The sequence below is a fragment of the Hypomesus nipponensis genome, chromosome 9, assembly GCF_054491055.1.
Source record: "Hypomesus nipponensis isolate SF chromosome 9, ASM5449105v1, whole genome shotgun sequence".
Taxonomy (NCBI): Eukaryota; Metazoa; Chordata; class Actinopteri; order Osmeriformes; family Osmeridae; genus Hypomesus; species Hypomesus nipponensis.
The window spans coordinates 1,658,394-1,674,521 of NC_140369.1; the positions used below are offsets into that span (position 1 = coordinate 1,658,394).

The 16,128-nt window shown below is 41.2% G+C and overlaps 2 protein-coding genes and 2 long non-coding RNA genes across 6 annotated transcripts; 2 read left to right on the forward strand and 2 right to left on the reverse strand.

Moving 5' to 3' along the window:
* The first annotated feature begins 1,609 nt into the window (after window positions 1-1,609).
* On the forward strand, window positions 1,610-6,184 carry LOC146272277 (SUZ RNA-binding domain-containing-like). Of its 2 annotated transcripts, none has more exons than XM_084706022.1 (4): window positions 1,610-2,018; window positions 2,722-2,771; window positions 3,175-3,420; window positions 3,963-6,184. In XM_084706022.1, the coding sequence occupies exons 1-4, from the start codon at window positions 1,968-1,970 to the stop codon at window positions 4,072-4,074; spliced, it is 459 nt and encodes a 152-aa protein (XP_084562148.1). In that variant the 5' UTR covers window positions 1,610-1,967; the 3' UTR covers window positions 4,075-6,184. The 2 variants fall into 2 exon arrangements, with proteins under 2 accessions (XP_084562148.1, XP_084562147.1); XM_084706021.1 differs by having other exon boundaries at window positions 1,620-2,018; window positions 3,960-6,184.
* A 1,144-nt stretch (window positions 6,185-7,328) lies between these two features.
* On the reverse strand, window positions 7,329-10,658 carry LOC146272278 (uncharacterized). Of its 2 annotated transcripts, none has more exons than XR_014766685.1 (3): window positions 10,402-10,658; window positions 9,273-9,392; window positions 7,329-8,940 (listed from the first exon to the last, which is right to left on the reverse strand). It is a non-coding gene; the product is annotated as an uncharacterized LOC146272278 (long non-coding RNA). The 2 variants fall into 2 exon arrangements; XR_014766686.1 differs by having other exon boundaries at window positions 9,273-9,408.
* Window positions 10,659-11,261: 603 nt separating this feature from the next.
* Window positions 11,262-12,516, reverse strand: LOC146272279 (uncharacterized). The gene is made up of 3 exons (XR_014766470.1): window positions 12,021-12,516; window positions 11,495-11,739; window positions 11,262-11,393 (listed from the first exon to the last, which is right to left on the reverse strand). It is a non-coding gene; the product is annotated as an uncharacterized LOC146272279 (long non-coding RNA).
* Window positions 12,517-12,673: 157 nt separating this feature from the next.
* On the forward strand, window positions 12,674-16,008 carry emc3 (ER membrane protein complex subunit 3). Its single transcript, XM_084704350.1, has 9 exons — window positions 12,674-12,823; window positions 13,509-13,678; window positions 13,757-13,814; window positions 14,083-14,176; window positions 14,282-14,386; window positions 14,524-14,605; window positions 14,869-14,948; window positions 15,059-15,141; window positions 15,227-16,008. The coding sequence occupies exons 2-9, from the start codon at window positions 13,524-13,526 to the stop codon at window positions 15,353-15,355; spliced, it is 786 nt and encodes a 261-aa protein (XP_084560476.1). The 5' UTR covers window positions 12,674-12,823; window positions 13,509-13,523; the 3' UTR covers window positions 15,356-16,008.
* The last annotated feature ends 120 nt before the right edge of the window (window positions 16,009-16,128 follow it).

Sequence of the window (16,128 nt, forward strand, 5' to 3'; positions counted from 1 at the left end):
TTTATTTTTTAATAAGCAAGTAATTGGGTAGATGTGACTTGGATCATGTCAATCATATTCATTTCATTGCTATTGCTAGATGGCATAGTGGCAGGATGACCGAAAGAAAGTATTAAAGTGGAGCACAAATTGCAAAATACAAAGGTTAAAAGAACAATGTGAAGATATCCTGAAACATATTTCGAAATTGAATGGATACTTCAAGGCTACTGAATCTTCATCCAGTTGAAGACAAGGTACAGGACTGCCAGCTAGCATCGGCCATCAGTAATATTTCAGCAAATTTGGGAGTTAGTGGTATTGGTACTAGTGTGTGGTATTAGTACTTTTAAGGATCTGAATACTTCTTCCACCACTAATGTTGTGATTTTGCCTCAGTAAAACATGGTGTTCTGCACTGATACAGTTGCCGTAGCCTACCTTTTGGTTAATAAAGCTAAAAGCGATTACCAGCTTGCAGTTGAACTGTGAATGCAGGGTGTTCTGATTCTTTGCTGTTCATAGTTACATTCCGTTCATAGTAATTGTTTTGAGTCTGTGGAGGCAACGGGTTATATCTGAAATTCTTTCCACTTACATCTCTTAATACGTATATTGAATATATACGTTCTTTGCTAAAGCTAGCTAGCTTCCGTTTTGCAAAAATAACTCGCTCTGGTGGAATCGTCGGAAATATTTAGAACTCACGCGTAATGGCTGATTCTAGCACTGTAGGAATGTAAAGAAAACACTGTAGAGTTGGCTGTCTCAATGTGTGTGCATGTCAGTTCACCTTATTTGCATGTGGACCATTTTTAGTGGACCATTTCTAGTAAAGCACAATATTTAAGGGGGGGCTCACACAAAGAGCAGCCTCGGGGCTTTCTCTTTTTCTTCCCTTTTCTTGAAGATGGGTAGACAGTCAGTGTCTCTGATGGAGGTGGGGAGTTGATTCCACCATTGGGGGGCCAGACAGGAAAAGAGCTTGTGTTGGGGCCGTGCGCTCTTGAGCAGTGGGACCACCAGACGTTTGTCAGAAGAAGACCGTAGGTGGCGGGTGGGGGTGTAAGCCTTCAGGAGAGATGGGTGCAGTCCCGTTCACCGCTAGGAAGGTCAGTACCAGGGTCTTGAATCTGATACGGGCCGTGATGGGAAGCCAGTGGAGGGAGAAGAGGTGCGGGGTAACATGGGAGCGTCTGGGTAGATTGAAGACCAGGAAAGGCACTGATGAGAGTATCGGCCTACTATAAAATGGCTACATTTATCATATGTCCCATGTTTTAGGTAATTTGTCTATGATAAACAGTTCTTTGGCCAGGCTATAACACAATAAGGTTATGCTTTGTCCCCATGCATTAAGTGTAATTTAGGCTAAATGGCACACAGTTCATTAACCCATAGGGTCATTATATTGACAAACGAACCCGTCGTATTGGATTTGTAACTCCAAAAACAAGTCCCGGGACAAACAAGAAAGCCAAGTATGTTGGCTGTGTTTTTGGTTCCTTTTCTATGATAAACACTCAGTGGGTTTGGATTGCGTGCAGAGTCGGTGGTGTCGAGTTCGAGTCCAATGATGGGCGCGTTCGACGTGTCTGAGCTCTGCCTTTTTAAGGTAGGCCTATCTGACAAATCAGAGGGTATAAAGGTAGGCTATACTCTCTTTTTTAATTTGTTGTCATAAAGGATTAAGTCTAAAAGATGCAACGCGCAAAAACGTTTTAAATGTCAATGATTTCATTATAAAATTAAAATAAACTGCGAAAGAAAACCAATTCAGCCTCATATTAAGGTCAAGCAGCATAGTGTTGCCTCATCATCCACAGACCACGACCGCCAGCGGTGTTGGGCTACCACCAGGCACCTAGCCAGTCAGCTAGCTAGCTACAGGAGGTTACAAGTCAACAGTAGGCTACGGTGTTTCTTCTATGTTTGTGAACTGAGAAGAACGTCTGCCCGGATCTAGATTTGACTATAGCCTGGCGATTATGGAGGACGACGATGTTGCTGAAAGCTGGGAGGAAGCTGCAGACAGTGGGGTGAGTACAACATTGATTTTAATGCTGGAGTTAAGACATCGTAAAAATGTAGAGCTACAGTAGCAAACGTGCTAAGCTAGCTAGAAATGGCTGTCCCATACCACTGGCGGTTATAAACGGGAATATAATGCATTTAGCTAGCGTTGCTAGCTCAGCAAATGTACAACAATCTAGCAAATAACCTACACGAATGAATACTATCACACTATATTCCACAATGTTTATGCTCCATGGAATGCTGTAATCACAACCATTTAGCTAAGGTCAGGTGCTATCCATATGACTATTCATCGATTGGCTCAGTCTGACAACACTCTAGCTATCCTAGGAAGCTAACGTTACAACTACTAGCTCTACTATTTAGCCAGGCCGCAACTGTAGGACAACGTTGATAAGTTAAATAGACAGTTCGTCAAGCCAAATGCAATACACATGGGTGGTGGTAGGATGGTTAGGGAAAAGACGTTTTATCAGAATAATTAAATAGATATGCCCAGAACAGTTTGCTGGTGGCATCGGTAGCTAAGGTAAAACACTCATGATTGGGACAGCGTTGATAATGTAGGACTGCAGACTACACCCGGAATCTATACTTATTAACTTATACTTGGTGTCTGTAAGGCTATCGGTAGCGCTAGTTCATAAGTGTCTTCTTTTGTTTGTTTATTTTGTAAGCTAATGTGTTTCAACGTCATCCTTGCAGGAAATAGAAAGAAGACTTGAGGCAAAGCTGAAAATAAGCCAGAACGCCAAGTGAGTAGTCATGTGGTTTAAGTGCAACTGTGTAGATAGAGGTATTCATCCCCTTGAGTACATGGCTTTGTTACATCAGTGTATCAAAAGCAGTAAACTAACGGTATGTTTTTCTACTTAAACACACAAGTTATACACATGTATGGTTTGACAGGTAACATACCATAATTAAATTGAACCATGGATCTGGTAAAGATAGGTACAGTATGCATAATTCAAATGAGTGCAATGTACCTAAGTACAACATTTGTCAGTATTAACAGTGTGCACAATATGTACTCAACAAAAGAAGTTGGCGCGAAGGGAGCGGTCCTCTACCAGTATTTCTAGTGAGCCAGCTCACTGTATGCATTATAATTTACAATACTCATGTTTCACAATGACCACGCTCTCTCCACGCTAGGAAAACAGCCTGCAGCTCCCCCTTGCGGACTGCCATCGTGATTCAGGATGATTCTCAGCCAGCAGCACCCCCACCTCAGATACGCATTTTGAAGCGCCCAACGAGTAATGGATCAGCCGGTTCATCCGCTTCCTCCACCCGGCCCTCCCAGCACATGAAGTCCTTGGCCCAGAGAGAAGCAGAATATGCAGAGGCTCGTCTGAGAATCCTAGGAAGCTCCAGCTCTGAAGAAACCCAACAGGACAGGTTAGACGGAGCTTCACACTCTCCCTCTGCAGTTTGTGTCACTCTTATGCTTTCTTTCCCATAAATACCCCCAAAAGCTTTGTAACACAGCCCATGAAATGCCCAACTACAAAAATACAAGAAAAGCCATTTTTTTTTAATGTTTATCAAGTGTTTTCTGTAGCGTATAACATTTTCTACATATTAAAAGCATTTGGCACGAATAAATTAAATTACAAGCAAAATAAACATCTCAGTTTGTCAATTTAGAGGGTGATTACAATCTTTGAATGACAGCAATAGGCTGTTCAGTCTAAATTCTCAGCAAAAACAACCATGGTTTATATTTTTTATGCACTTACAGAGCTGACTATAAACTTCATATAACACATTCAAATCAGATAATTGCTGGTGATTATTATGTGCATTTAACACATATGGTTGATCGCTAATAGTGCTCATTGGAATAAACATTGTCTGTTATTGCTGGCCAGTACATTGATGAATCCATAGTTAGATGTTGCCGGGCATTAATCAAGCAATTCATTCTCACTCTCCAGCAGACCTGTTCGTGTGAATGCACCGCCACCATCAGAAGCAGTTCGTCCCAACAGTCATGTGATCCGACAGCCAATTGGTCCAGATGATACCATAGGCTTCCGACACTGCAGATAGGTGTCAGCGGGGCGAACAGTACTCCTTGTCTCACCCAGGGGAGCATGGACTGCAGATCCTACAGGGGAGAGGGGGGGAGGTAGCATAGTGCATGTGGAGGAGGGCATACATGGAGTATGTATTTCTCACTAAATTAGATAAAGTATTCCTCCCTCCTCTTGACTTTCAGCATGCCCTTTGCCTTTCACCTCTGTCTACAGCCTACAGTTGCAGGAGTAGAGCACAGGGCCAGATATACTCTGGGCTCCACACTGTGACCTGGGCATTGCCTCAGGATCCCACACTGTGATACCTCCTCCTGTGCTGCCCGCTGACCCTGTCAACCAGCCCTCTGTGGCTGGGGGACCAGGGCCCTGAGCTGGCCACCTCCAGGTCAACGAGAACTATCAGGTCCACAGGACTCGGAACCAAGAAGCGTGTGGATAGGATCTCCCCAACTGCCGCTTCGAAGGGCCATGGATTTAGGAGCAGGGCGAGTAGGAGTCTGCTTGTTCAAGCAATAATTTTTATAATCTAGTTAAGTCAGTTTTCTCTGAGATGAGGCTGACTAACTGCCTGAGCTATACCTGTCACGTCTAAATTTAGTTTCAGTTTCGGTCTTTGTTTTATGCTGTTTATATATATTTGAGGCAGTACTTGCGTCTACTTATACTTACATTAGAGTGAAATATGTCAAGCTAATTTACATTGTCTTTATTTCTTTTGTAGTTTAGTTTCTTGATTGATCTGGTTTTAGATTTTGTCATGTAAAAGTACCACACAAGTGTTTCGAATGTTCTAGTGTCTATAACATAGTAATTGAAAGTACGGTAGGACATGGAAAAGCAGTCGTTACGAGTGGGTAAACACGCTAAACTGTCCTGTAAAAGTGTTGCTTAGCACACTATGGAATAAGGTAACCAGACTGAACAACAAGGGAACTTTTAAAAGGGCAATTTAGGGGCAAGTAATGGGTCCTTTTGGGGATTTGTGTTATGGTTTTGAGCAACTTTAGATTAAACCTCTTGACTTCTTCTGGTGTTGCCAAATGTATTAAAACCAAGACATGCAGGAAGAAAGCAACATAAGGCTGTTGTCAAGTCAAATTAACCCATTAACTGTCCAGAGGAGAGAGAACCGTTTTTAATCCATTTGACGGGATCAAAAGTCTGGTGTGTGAAATGACATAGAAGTCAACATGTGCTGTTGAGTCTCAAATGCCTTACATTCTCTATGGTTTCCCCAGTGGGGTCCTCCCTACACAGCAACATCATTGACCTCTCCTGTAATTTGGCCACCCTTTACCTCAGGAAACGTGGTGTCGAGTGTGTTCCTTTCAGTGCACGCTAAGAGAAGGTGTAAACAGGACCTGTTCAGATGTTAAAGCAAAGAGGTAACCAGGTGAGAAACATGTACTGTACCATCACCTCTTCTAGGTCTGACCAGAAGCTATTGTAAAGCATGTGAGTGACACTGTCAACTACAACGGTCAATCAGGTTTTACTCATTGTACCCAACATTTGTAGTGAGTGCAGCACGCAACACAGAAGGGTGATACATTCTGTCAACGGCTTCTTTGATCCTGTTTAGGTGCTCCAAACTCCCATGTGCATCACTCTAGCTTATTTGTTTTGTGCAGAACCATTTTTTATTTTCTATTTTTGGAAAAATATTTTGTTTAAACTTAATTTTGCAGCTCTCCAACGTGTTTATCTGCTGACAGCAATACTAATACTACATGTTAATAAACTACAAGCTTTCATTAAAGCTTCTGCAACCTCTCTTTGGTTTTGAAAGATATGAGTTATTCACTGTAAGTGCTTGAGTTTGAAAGAATTACAGCAGTGTTAAAAGTTCCTATCTGTGTAGGAGTAACATTTCATTATTGATATCCACATTAGCTGTGTTAATATGACCTCTGAACTCTTGTCTCATGTGTTGGATGACCTCCTTTTAGATATCACACACATGAAATATACACGTCTTTTTTCAAGCTTTGTACCATTTTATTCTGAATGTGTAGTTTGTTTTTCTGTATTCTGTTTGTTTTGTGATTATTTTACTTCAAATACATGTCTAAGAGCGGTAGTTGCTGAACCCTTTTAGGCCAGATAAACATGGAGCACAATAAGACGACTCAACTCTTTCTGTGTGTTTGACATCTCTTGTTATTGAATTTTACCAAGAAAAGTGTTAAGGGTTTGATGTTCACCATGTTCAATTGTTATCTGGTTGCTACACAGGGGGTGTAGGTTTGTTTTCAAATGGATAGCATTTTTTTATAACTGAGGATGCAGTTGTTAAAGAAGATCTTTGAGCAGTAGTGAGCCTGTTAGTAGCCTCTCAGTCTCTGCCTACTGCAGATCTAACAGGCTGGTCTTATCAAATCTAACAGGCTGGTCTTATGAAATCTAACAGGCTGGTCTAAGATCAAATCTAACAGGCTGGTCTAAGATCAAATCTAACAGGCTGGTCTCATCAAATCTAACTGGCTGGTCTCATCAAATCTAAATGGCTGGTCTCATCAAATCTGGCTGGTCTAATATCACATCTAACAGGCTGGTCTCCTCAAATCTAACAGGCTGGTCATCAAATCTAACAGGCTGGTCTCCTCAAATCTAACAGGCTGGTCATCAAATCTAACAGGCTTTGAAACTTTCAAAACTTTATAAAAAACAAAAAAAACTTTTATTCCATAATATATTTTCAACCTTTCAATGTTTTTTTCACACACAGTGAAAGGAGAGGAGAACAGCTAAGCCTAAAACAGAGTACTCACCAATGATGCAGACTTTGTTGTTGCAACTTAAATGTTTTCAAAATGTTTTCAAACTTTTTCTCTCAAATATTTTTCCAACCTTTAGAAACATGAAATAAACGTTAAACAGAGATGTATCATCAAGTTTGTTGAGGACATTTTAGCCCAAGCCCACAAAATGGAGTTGGGAATCATTAGAGAATGTCATTTATCATTTGAACATATCAATTAAGCATTTCATTTATCATTTGTAAATTTCATTTATCATTTGAATTTTGACAGGAATATTCTTCTATACCAGACAGCGTTCAACTCAGCAGAAAGCTTACCTCCATATGCCTGCGCCTCGTCCGTTAAATGTATACAGCTGTGCAGAGGTCCAAGACACCCCAGATCTTTTACATGAATGCTGTCCTATATATTTCTTAATTTTTGTCTTCTGTATTTTTATAGCAGTATAAAAGTACAATGAGCACATTTGTGGTTTAATCTGGTTTCCTTTTGAAAATACCCTCCCAAATTACAGTAAATTGCATGTTTTACAAAATGTAGGAATGCTGTGTCAATCATTTTTGGATTTAATTTCCCCCCTCCCACTTTGGTTGTGTTTGGTTGACCCTAGACTGACTTCCTTAGGTTATACATTATGGCCTTGACATCATTTCATGCATAAATCCTTTTTTCATCTCATTTGTCAAATATGCCATGGAAAGTTTAGAGTGCCATGGCAAAAACATTCAGTGCAATATTCCGACACAAAATAGGCAACCCACTATCAATAAGACCCACGCACCAATATCAAACAACTGTACTGTAATAATTAACTCTGTATTCCTGTGTCCTTTAAGACCTTCTTCACAGTTGGGACAATATAATCCCCCAAATCCCAAAGTCTTTGGTCATGGACCAACTGATCCTTGGTCGATTCTTCTGTCTGAGATTCTTTGACTTGAATGACCTTACACACCTCAGCTGGAACACTGACTGTCTCCCCGTAACTCTGGAGCACTTCAAACATGGCCACCTGGAGAACAAGTCTGGGATTGAGCACCATCTTGTGACTCCTGAAGCTGCCCACTTGGCCAGGATGTCTGTAGACGTGTTCCATGAGGTCCGTCCCTGGTCCACTGAAGGGTCCCTTACCGTGTTTCAGAACGGGTGTCTCAGAGAAGCCGATGGTTTCGACCTGGAACACCGAGGCCCCAGGATGCTGCTCCTGCAGTTCACGCAGCATCTTCTCCAGTGAGGTGTGCTGATACGGAACAACAAGCTGGTCCACATCAGCCAGGAGCACATACCGAGAGCTGTACATGTTTCTGTAAACGCACTCATTCATAACGCTTATTTGTCCGTTGAGATGAATGTCTCCTCCAAGTTCCTCTGGCTTCCCTCCGGTGGAAGGGTGGAGGAACTTGGTTATGTGCCAGGGGATAATCTCTAAGGAGCCCTCGTGAACATAATAGTGGAGAACCTTCTCCATGTCAAGGCTACAGCTAGTGAGGTAGAGAAACACCTTCTGAACTCCGAACAGCTTGTAAAACTCCATGGTCTGGACAAACTGGAGAATGTTATTGTAGTTTCCAAACACACTTGACATGCACACAGTTAGGAAAAATGGGAAATCCTCCTCCTTTTTCTGCTTGTTATGTACAGTTAGAAACGGCATCTTCCCATACTCCCCAGCATCATCATGTGTGACAAGAGTGATGTGTGTGACACTGCATCCCGGCTCCTCGCTGCAAAGTACATCAGCAGCCAAATAGGGGTAGCCGTAATGGACACTATTTGTTTTGACCAAACCTATCGTTTCTTTAGATCTGTTTCCTGAGCAACAAAAGATGCAGTATAAAGGGGTAGGATGGTCTTTGTTTATTATTGCTAAAATGCGTGTGACTCCACTTTTTCTGTAATCCTTATAGGCAGAAATCATTAGATGCTTTGAGCCTTCAATTGGTGTTAGAGCGTCCTTGGCTAAGGGTTCAGGGCAGGTGTCATGTGAAGCATAGATGGGCTTCACTTTTGAATTGCCTTTGAGGCTTATCATGACTACACATGTTCCTATGATGCACAAGCACAAGACGATGCAAAGTTTCAATCTTGAGCGTTGCACGCTTGCCGGTAGAGGAGTCCTGCCAAGGAAAACAACAGTGTAAAGATAAACGTCTATCTTGGTAAATGAGTGTGGCATGACTTCATTGGCATAGAAAATAATACAAATTCAACAGCAGAGAACCAACTCTTCTGGCCAAGAGGACAAAAAAATAAGTCCAAAATATTGTTTATGGTACTGCACAACTACTTAATTTGCAAACTGTGTCGAGTATAATGTTCTTAAGACTGTTGTTTTTTTTACAACATAACAACCAAAATCAGTTGTCTAAAAAAAGGACAACTGTCAGATCTTTGTTTGTCTTATAAAATAGTTATAATTAGAGATAGTGCAGAGTATTTAAACATTTACCTTCCATCGGTCAGGTGCTCTCTTGCCATTCTGCTACAATCCGTGTCAAAGTCCGTCATCTCTCCGCATTCTGGAGTTTCAGGCTCCGCCCCGTCATACCTTCTTCTCATGGATGAGATTCTGATAGGTATTTAGGCTATGGGTTAATGGGTTCATACTTAAACATTTTTTTTTAAAGATAAACATCTAAAATAGCTCAGTCACCAGTGTGCACATGTTTGTGCTAAACATCCAGTGGTGTTCACTGTTCATACTAAGGCAGTAATCATAATACACATCCCAAAAATTATAATTAAAACAAATATTCGTCCCCCCCAATGTTGACTCCATGGCTATGGCCTTAGTTCATACTAATCGAGTCAGGGCTGGCCTGACCGAAAATAAACATGCGATTGGTTCAAGATATACCATAGGAAGACATACTTAGCCAATCAGCGTCCTCAAAAATGATGCCTATGGTTAGTAAATAATTAACAGCCCCACCTAGAATAATTTTCACCAGCCGCCACTGGCTCACCTCTCACATAATTTATTACGAATAAGGAAGAATATTGGCCAACTCGTTAAGTAAAGTTGGAAAGACATTCAGACTCAAACTTCTCGAAACAAAAATTAATTACAAGAAGGTTGTTAAAACAACGAACAACAACTTATTTTTCATAAACGATCCTTTCTCCGAGCTAAACAAACTACCTACATTGTTTTCTATACGCAAATCTGCAGGGACTGTGGTGCCAAATCCAACAGCAGTAGGCTACTACAAAAATATTAAATACATTTCACTGTTGCATATTGTAGTGTCACCAAATTCAATTGACACATCATTGGTCTCCTGCTGGCTATAAAAAATGCTTTTGAATAATTTTGACGATTATTGATTGATAATAGCCTACGTGCGTGTCCAGTTGGAGGAAGGTTCCGTTTTTAATGAGGTTGCAGTTCGTTGTAGCTCGTTGTCTACATCACAACAGTTGGAAAAGGGTAGCTTTTGCGTCTTAACAATGCTCTCTAATTAGTTATTGATTCAAGAAGTTCAACTCTGAATATCTTTCCAACTTTGCCTAAATTGGACAACTCACTAGGCTGAAAAATTAAGACGACAAATAGGCAGCCTAGGCCGATTAATTACCTAAATGGTCAGTCCAGTTTCGAAAGCCGAATTTGGCAGCCGGCGAGGTGGTACACAACCACCACTGCGCAAAGCAATTCACTTTTAAGTAATGTCGAGAACCTGTAGGTACATGTTCATGCGGCTGTTGCTAAGAGTACTGGGTCTTGGCCGGAGATATTTGTCCATGTGGGAGGGGTTGGGCGTGGGTGTTTTGAGTCGACTCCTGTGCCAGAGCATCAGACAGTGCCGCCGCTCCCACCACGCGCTGTGCGAAGGACACCAGTGCTGAGGGCAGTGGCGGTTCTAGACTAATTTTACGGGGGGGGGGGGGGGGGGGAGAAGGGTATTGGGTAAATGTGTTTTGCGACAACTTGTTTTCTTATTTGGAGTCCGTACTAGGAGGTCTCCCTATCTGATGGCCGTCAGAACGTGTGACCCCGCTGTCACTGCTTCATAAAGGAGTTAAACTTCCAATTGTGGTTTCAGGTAGTTATTCTAGCCAGGCTCTGCCCTCCTACGTACTTCTGCTCAATTTTCGTTTTGCTTCTGTACAATGCAACTCCTATTCAGAGGTGGTGGTTATTTGCTGTGTATCTGTCCCTAAACTGCTGGTTGAGGGTGGTTGATCAGGGCTTGGTACTGTTGTGGAGTCTACAGATGTTCTGGCCGGCTGGGGTTGATGTGAGCCTAAACTGCTTGTAGATGGTTGCTCGTCGACTGTAGCTTCCTCTTGGCCACGTGCTCCTCCTTTTACGTATGTCAGCATTTGAACCTGCAATAATTTATATATACGAAGAAAAGGATCAGCGTAGAAAGAGACAAAATATTCTAATACTAATAGTATTAGTTAGTTAGACTTACCGTTAGTATAGTTTTAGACTTGTTTAAACGTACACCACTTATTTAAGATCTATTTCCATTTGTTGAATGTATGCACCTTCCTGCCAAAGTAAATTCCTTGTCTGTGCAAACCTTCATGGCGATCAGTGGCGATTTTAGACTCAGCACCCCTAAAAATAATAACAAAAAATAATAACAAAAAATTGAAGATTTTCTAAATTATTATTATTATTATCTTAAATAAGTTTATTTACTGTTGGCACATAATTACCGTTTCATTTGATGCTGGTATTTCAGGAAAAAAGGGACTTTCTTAGTTTTTGCATTCATTCAATATTTTGAATAATAATAATTATTATATGGCAACGACGGTACGAGCTTTCTGATTGACTAATGGGTAGTCATGCCAGACGCGTATTGCCCTCCTCAGCGGTCAGTACGGCTCCGTATTGCCCTCTGACGTCAGCTTCAAAATGAGCGACGAGTCAGCTGCTGAGTTTTACTATCCAGATGATGCTGAAAAGATTTGTCATCGAAAGTGAGGATGAAGACTAGACTCTTTTAAACACTTGTGTCGTTATTTTGTGTTGAAATTAAATCCATTTTAGCAGAACCATGTTGTCCGCTTTCTATCGTAATGAGTTGCTAGGCAACACATGAAACACAGCGTGAGAAGACTTGAGAGCTAGCTACAATTAGCCCAATTAGAGGTACCATTTATTTTCGTTTACAAAATAAAAAGAAGCTAAAAATGCCATATAATAAACTACTTACTAAACTACTTACTACTTACTAACCTCGGCTTTGCCGATACGTTCCAGCCTCAGTTTGATATTTCCCGGCATTACTTCACTCTCGGTTAGTAAGTAGTTAATAAATGTAGCCTATTCATTGTTATCAGTGAAATTAGTGGTTTATAAGCAAGGGGATTTAACACTTTTATAAGGCCTTATATCCATGTTACATTCTCATTGGGGGCTGAGCCCCCCTAAAGGTCTGATCCTCGAATCGCCCCTGATGGCGATTATTAACTCCTTCTGATTCCGATTCAGGTTCACTGACAACTGATTTGGTGCAAAGATTCAAAAAAGGAACAGTTCTTAACGGCCCATTGGCGGTAGAAAGAGACCAGATAACGTGCTCGATGTGTGTCACTTCATGCGTTTTCGAAAGACCCGAAATGAATATTTCTGTTAAATAGGTCAAGGGTCAAGCTAAATCACAATTGGGCTGAAGGCTGAAATCTGGTTGTTTACTTGTTCTTTAACATCCCCAAAACATTTTATTGTGTAGCCTAAAACACAATCTCACAATGCTATACATTTATTGACTTAATGTAAATTGTAATTTCTGCTTGAGGAAACCTATTCTACTATTTTCATTGATGCGGAAGCGGAACCTTCCGTCTGCTGACTGCTGTGCTGCGTAAACGGTACTGCACTATGCTACTTAGCATCTTTTGCCATCATCCTCTTTGTCACTGTCACAGCACAGTGGCAGCAAAGGCGAGTAGGTAATCGACTGTGGTAGCATAGTAGATTCTGTATTTAAGCGTCCCGGCTTGGAATTCAAGAAACCTTTCTTGTAGAACGAACTTTTGGTAAGATTGCTATCCACAGCATCACTGATTTTAACATGCTACATCCAAATCCAGCGTACAAGATAGTTAGCTTAGCTTCGCGATCGTTAAACTACGGACAGTGGTAGCTAGCTAGCTAGCTGCAAGCATTTGACATCCACCCGTCCCTACACTCACTGGCCATCCGTAGCTGCACAGCTAAGACTAGTGAGAGCAAAACTAATAATTTGGTAAACTAGCCATCTGGTCAATCATTTAATATGTTCATCTACGTTCTCAACTCTCTTCAGATATATTCTCCTTGTAGTTGCTAAATTTGCTAGGTTAGTGATGCTTGTCCTTTCTGCCTGGCTGGATTGGCTAGCTAAGGAGCGTAGTAGGCTACTAGTAGTACTGCCAGTGCAAGCAGGTCTTTTAGCAACCATGTCGAATCTTAAAGGATTAACTTTTCTTTGAGGCAGCAGTAGGGTAGCTAATGCTCAAACCAGTTTAGCACTATCTAACTAGCTACTTGCCTGTTTTAAGCAATGAGGTGTTAAATAGATCGAACATTTCGTGTGGTGATCTGTAATCTGTATTTTGCCATCTTGTCCATCATGAACACGTTTCTCGCTTCCTTCTATGATATGTGGCTGTTAAGTTTGAGACATTTTCACTTATTATTATTGTAATAATAATCGGTGATTATTGCTGTATTCTATTTTAGTTAAGCATAACAGCTATGGCAGAACCTGAACTCCTGTTGGACTCCAATATTCGTCTGTGGGTGGTCCTGCCCATCGTGTTCATCACCTTCCTTGTTGGAGTGATTCGACATTACGTCTCAATCCTGCTTCAGACTGACAAGAAACTGACATTAGAGCAGGTGTCAGACAGGTAGAAGAGAACTAGTTTTCTTTACCGTTAATATGCATTTGCTTATTTCACAAGTGTTATTTCACTCTTTGTAATCAGCCAGGTCCTTATCAGGAGCAGAATTCTTAGAGAAAATGGAAAATACATCCCTAAACAGGTGAGATCAATGTATACAATTACAATTTTTGATGATAGATTATAGCTATCTTCCAAAACCAGCCACTTTCCAAAACTGCAGAATATTGATTTCATTTTAGCTTGTACTCTGTGAAGAATACCATTATCACTTTCATTGCATTATATGTGTGATGAAAAAAAACATATATTATTTGATGGGCATGTAATGGAAACTGAAGCTCATACCCCCCCCCCCCCCCACACACACACACACACTCACTCACACACCCTTTTCTCCTGCTTCCAAGTCTTTCTTGATGAGAAAATTTTACTTCAACAATCAAGAGGATGGATTCTTCAAAAAAACCAAGAGGAAGGTTGTTCCTCCTTCTCCAATGACAGGTGAGCAGACACTCAACATCTTTCAGAAGGGACGTGATGCAGTCTCTGCTGGCTTTGGTGTTCATAAAGCACAGTCACACTGACAGTTGGTGTCCTTGTATGCAGATCCCAGCATGCTGACAGACATGATGAAAGGAAACGTGACAAACGTGCTTCCCATGATTCTTATTGGCGGTTGGATCAACTGGACCTTTTCAGGATTCGTCACAAGTAACTTGTCCTTTGTCCATGAGGCTGGATTATTGTTGATCTTTCGTTATTCATTTGCTACTCATTCACAATTATCCCCCCCCCCCCCCATTCCGTTCTTTATGTGTTTAGTAACACCCCACCTTTGTTCCTCACAGCCAAGGTACCTTTCCCACTAACCCTACGCTTCAAGCCCATGCTGCAACAAGGAATCGAGCTGCTCTCTCTTGATGCCTCCTGGTAAAGTTCACATGACACGCAGGCTTATCTTCATGACCAAACACTGTCAGAACTGTGCACTGCTTCTCCCTGTTTATGATCGGCAGCACTTACTGTGCACTATTTGTATGTGGTTTTGGATTGGATCGTTTGTGAAATGAATAATGCAGTTAAGCTATCTGCTTTTGGTGTGAATGTGAGTCTCAGTTTATGAAGCATCTTCCCAACCTGCTTGGGTGGTGAATGAGGATGGAGTTAGTCAGCTAATCACCAGCTCTTTTCAGGGTCAGCTCAGCGTCCTGGTACTTCCTGAATGTGTTTGGCCTCAGAAGCATGTACTCCTTAATTCTGGGACAAGACAACGGTAAACACATCTTTGCCTACTTTTCTTGTCGCCTTAGAACCAATGATATTTGCAAACGCAATGGCTGCATTGTGAGACGCAATATAATTTGGTGCCACTGACGCCCACAGGTGCGGATCAGTCGAGGATCATGCAGGAGCAGATGAGTGGGGCTGCTATGGCCATGCCTGCTGACACAAATAAAGCCTTCAAGGTATAATTCATGGCAATTGTTGTATTATTTGACTTAATAGGGTCAGTGTGGTGTCTTGGTTAATGGGGGTTCTTTACCTTTTCAGGCCGAGTGGGAGGCACTTGAGCTAACCGACCACCAGTGGGCACTGGAGACTGTTGAGGAGGAACTGATGAGCAAGGAGCTGGACTTGGACGGAATGTTTAGCAAGGATCTGCCTACTGGCATCTTCTGATGGCTGTTGACCACTACAGGGACCTGTTTACCACTGGGCACACATACGTTTTTCTTTAATGGAAGCGATTAAGGGTGCAGATAATTTACATAGAGATGAAATGGAAGTATGTATTCTGAGGTTTTATGGAACATCGACGTAAATGTTTGTGCAATCATTGACCTTTAAATTTTTTATGCTGCTGCTGTTGCTGTCTCAATGTGATGTTTAAATTGAATTCTAACAGCGCAAAAGTTCACCTGACTTCAACGAGACAGTTTTGTGAAGTCAGTGTTGAAAGAAAACAATACAGAAACTGTATGTCCTACAACGATATCAGTCCTTTTAGTTTATGAAATGTTATAATTAGTCTTTTTTCATCACTTAAAATTCTTATTGATATATTTGTATTTTGTTTAACCCGAAGACACAATAGTGACATTACTAAATATACGTGAAAGGATACTCCTGTTGCAAAGCATTCCACATTCACATTGTATAACCATTCCTTTAATTTTAAGCAGCATCGTGTGCTTGACATGACTGGCAGATCTTAGGTTGAACTAATTTGTGTGTTTATTACTTAATGCAGTGTGTTCCTTTTTTAATATTTATTTTTAGCAATTTTATTATGTAACAATTCCCTTGCTTTTGTATAAAGATCAATTTCCCTATATCGGTAGTTTTCATTACTACAGCTAAGTCACAAATCAAGTCACTTGTCACACCTCAACCAAGCAACAGCCCTGTTGCCATAGTAATGACTCAGGAATGCACTTGTCATTCATCCTATT

Excerpts from the sequence above, each read along its gene's own strand:
- LOC146272277 (XM_084706021.1), top strand. The coding sequence starts at position 1,968 with ATGGAGGACGACGATGTTGCTGAAAGCTGGGAGGAAGCTGCAGACAGT. Across the intron at positions 2,019-2,721 it reads AGGAAGCTGCAGACAGTGGG|GAAATAGAAAGAAGACTTGA; the intron begins GTGAGTACAACA and ends TCATCCTTGCAG. Across the intron at positions 2,772-3,174 it reads AAAATAAGCCAGAACGCCAA|GAAAACAGCCTGCAGCTCCC; the intron begins GTGAGTAGTCAT and ends TCTCCACGCTAG.
- emc3 (XM_084704350.1), top strand. The coding sequence starts at position 13,524 with ATGGCAGAACCTGAACTCCTGTTGGACTCCAATATTCGTCTGTGGGTG. Across the intron at positions 14,949-15,058 it reads AATTCTGGGACAAGACAACG|GTGCGGATCAGTCGAGGATC; the intron begins GTAAACACATCT and ends TGACGCCCACAG. Across the intron at positions 15,142-15,226 it reads ACACAAATAAAGCCTTCAAG|GCCGAGTGGGAGGCACTTGA; the intron begins GTATAATTCATG and ends TTACCTTTTCAG.